Raw genomic sequence first — 3,678 nt, forward strand, 5'->3', positions numbered from 1 at the left:
TGTTTTTGTTTTATTTTTTCCTAAATACTTTCCTGATCCTAAATAATATACAAGGTCAGAGTATTTTCTTATCTACCAGTTGGTGCTGAAAAGGAGATATGTGTGTATTTGCGGCTTTCTTTCATTGATCCCTAATATTCTAAACATTCGCTCCATATATTCTTGCGAGTGTGTCAAAAAAATCTAATTAAATGTACAGGAAATGTAAAGGTATGGTTTTAAATAAATGTACTGAAAATGCTATTGAATGAAAACACCATGAGAAAATATGTTGGCCAGCAAGTGGGTTGAATTACATTTATCCAGCGCATGCAATGGAACCACAGATGCAGAGCCAGTTAATCACCTGCATAAGAAGTGCATAGGAAAAGCATAAGTAGGAAAGGCATACATTTTCTGTCTGAATTGGGCCCATAGAGAGCAATAGCATTAGAGTATTTTTGCGGGCACTAACTCCATGGCTCTTTGGCCAAAGCCTATGGGGGAATGAATTGAGTTTTTGTAGGGTTTTTGTATAAACACAGAAAATGAAGTCTGCGGTAAACAAAGGCTTAGCCTGGGGATCTTCTAAGTTTTGTTCTATGAGTTCATCTTCATCAGCTGAATGTTGAGGCATTTATGTAATAAAAAAAGCACACAAAGCACATAAAGGCTTCATAATTTATAATGGTCATGTTAACTGACTGATATTAATTCAGAGAAGAAAACGTATAAGATCTCCTAAACAAACCTGTGTTAACCTTATTTATCGCAAAACCGTATTATTTCACCATTTATTTTCCCCATAGGAATGTAATGACGAAACAGAAGTAAATCGTTTACGGTTTTTAGGACTACAGGCTGGCGAGCTCTATTAAGTTCACCCTGCGCAGATCTACAAAATAATATTTGGCACACGCAGACACAGCCGCACAGACAAATGCCCCTTCGCAACACTGTTACAACATGGACTTCCAAGGGATGGGAGCTTGAGTTCTGCTGATAAATTGTATCGAATAGTCATAACATGAATACATTGTGGCAGACACCTGTTACTTTGGCTGAACATTAATGTTTCAATCTCGATGCAAGTTTGTAACACCATTATAGTGGATTGATTAGGTCATATTTTCTCAATGTAACATGTTACATAACACTTACTAACACTAAATGTGTGAACTAATGTATCTCCTATTATTGTGCAGTAGGACTGCAGATAGGTAGCCTACAAAAGCCTAAAAATGACAGTATCTAGTGGTTTAAGGATTTACTCTCTGTGAGATATATACTAACCCAGCCTAGGCATACCCAATCCTTGATTGAGTGAATATGTTGACTTTGAGGAAATTGCACAATCAATGGGTATCAAACAGTCATTTACATAATAGAGTAAAAACATATTTTTGTTTTTGAGTGCATGTTTTTTTATTTGAGTTTGTTTCACACAGGTTTACAACAGATGAGCTATCACGAAAGAAATGTATATAAAAATGTCTTACAAAAAAGACTTCCAGCCCATGTTGTAAAACATTTGGAAGGATGAAGTGCAAAGGTCAGCATACAGTAAAAAAAAAAAAACACTTATTGGCTGTAGTCCAGTAAAATGGACTCAAATGATTTAACTAGTGATGTCTCCCAGCTCATGCCTTCTCATAGGTACGCACTGCCACAATGTCTTCAAATGTGAGAGTCTGTGAATGAGACAAAATAACAAATAAATCACTGTGCAATGAGGACATCAAACATGAAATACAGTATAAATAACAGTCATAATCATTAAAAGTAAGATATTGCTTGTTGGACTCTTAAAATAAGAGTCCAGTTCCTATATCTCATCAGGTCAGACCGGAACATATAATTGCATAATATGGACTATTAGAGGTCACTCCTACAATTTGTGGGAAATGTAAAACTAGAGTCATAATGTTAAACTGATGAGGACCATGCACATTTTCTTTACTTATTTGCACATATCTCTACACTGAGAACTATGCTACTATGCTAAGCAGTACCAGCTTCAGCATAAAGGCTTTCAGCATATAAATACCCTCTCCGACAGTACTAGTACTAGTACTGGCGTAGCCTTGCTTCCCCATCGCCTTGTTTCAACATCCATATTACCCAGGAATTCTAATTCTAACAGAATACATTTAGGAAGGCTCTTACCATGACCAATTTTCCATCCTTGATTTCTCTCACAAACTTGGTCTCCTTGCCATCCCACTTCTGAACGTGAACAAGCTTATCTCCATCCAAGCTCACAGTGGACTGCAACCAGATGGGACAAATAGGTCAGACTATTGCTCTCAACATCAAGTTAAATATAGTTACAATATATTATTGTACCTTCTATCAAGAAATAGAAGCAATACTTCCAAAGTTCCAATGTTTCCATACAACATCCAAAACATAATCCAGATCGTATTACTCTTACAAATAGCCTATATTTGTATTAAAGTAATTTTGGACCAAAATGTATGATGTTCATAATGTGGCTAAATGTAAACAAATTCAATGAAATTGGTCAAGTAACATGTTAGTCAATGCATTATTAAACGCTGGAAAAAATAAATGAAAACTTCGGACTGGGCTCTGTAACAGGCTCCTCAAACCCAGTGAAATATATAAGACCTTTTCTAACTGACAAAGCCTATATTCAAGTGCATATATCCCTTTTATTTTATTTTGTTCCATAAAACCCACACTGTAGCACTTACTTTACAGTTTCTGTCATCTGCAGTGGCTTCATCAAACTCCTCTCCCAGTTTGAAGGATATTTCAGTGTTCTTGAAAGTACTCTGGGTTTTTACGACCACATTGTCCCCCTCTTTTGCGATGATAACGGTTGGTTTGGTCACATTTCCGACCTGCCTTGTTGCAAAACCAACACCTGTGAAAGTAATTTAAAAAGGCAATGAGAGGTGGGATCATGCAAAACGAATCACCTGACGCGAACTACTGTACATTATGTCATTGAACAAATCTACAGGTAATAACTAACTTTTCTTATTATTAGGTTATAATTGTAAAGTCATGAAAACTCACCAAGTGCTTTCATGTACTCATCGAAGTTGTCACTGTCGACCAGTTTCCAGGTGGCACAGAAGGCATCAACCATGATGAAGAGTTAGAGGACCGTGCAATAAGAGAACTGAGGTAAAGTTGATACGGATTGTGCTGGAGTCAATATGAGCTTTTTCACCTACACCTTCATTATTTGTCTGGGGCTTATTAATATGCCCGTAGGGGGCGGATACTTACTTCCCATTGGCTCAGGAGATTCTCTCTGTCTTCTGATTGGTGGTGAGTGCTTGTAAAGCTTTGACTTTACATAGCGTACACATGCCATGATTTGACGCACCTATTGCAGAATACACATATTATTTATCAACTGCTTGTGCATTGATTGCAGTTGCAGATCAGTCTTGTTGTGACTTAGAGTAAACATATGCATTCGCTACACTAACCACTGTCCTTGCTCTGCAAGACAGACGGTAAATGGAATGTGTCATATCTAGGGCTGAGAAACCACCCAACTGGAATCAGAGTTTGTTTGACAATTCTTTGTCATTAAGTGGATTAATCCACTCTAACAGTCCCATGGGCTTTCTGCATTGAGGACAGTTATTATGCACTCTGTGTGCATTCAAGTACCAATTTATTTGTTTCAGCCAAAGATAGTTCTTCATTTTCAGTATC

At 37.1% G+C, this 3,678-nt stretch overlaps 1 protein-coding gene across 1 annotated transcript; it reads right to left on the bottom strand.

Moving 5' to 3' along the window:
- Window positions 1-1,390: 1,390 nt before the first annotated feature.
- LOC311108236 (fatty acid-binding protein, brain-like) lies at window positions 1,391-3,183 on the bottom strand. The gene is made up of 4 exons (XM_084150853.1): window positions 3,025-3,183; window positions 2,697-2,869; window positions 2,146-2,247; window positions 1,391-1,670 (listed from the first exon to the last, which is right to left on the bottom strand). Exons 1-4 carry the CDS (start codon window positions 3,095-3,097, stop codon window positions 1,620-1,622), a joined length of 399 nt encoding a protein of 132 aa, XP_084006979.1. The 5' UTR covers window positions 3,098-3,183; the 3' UTR covers window positions 1,391-1,619.
- Between the last annotated feature and the right edge of the window lie 495 nt (window positions 3,184-3,678).

The sequence above is a fragment of the Coregonus lavaretus genome, assembly GCF_964263955.1.
Source record: "Coregonus lavaretus genome assembly, chromosome: 33".
Classification (NCBI taxonomy): Eukaryota; Metazoa; Chordata; class Actinopteri; order Salmoniformes; family Salmonidae; genus Coregonus; species Coregonus lavaretus.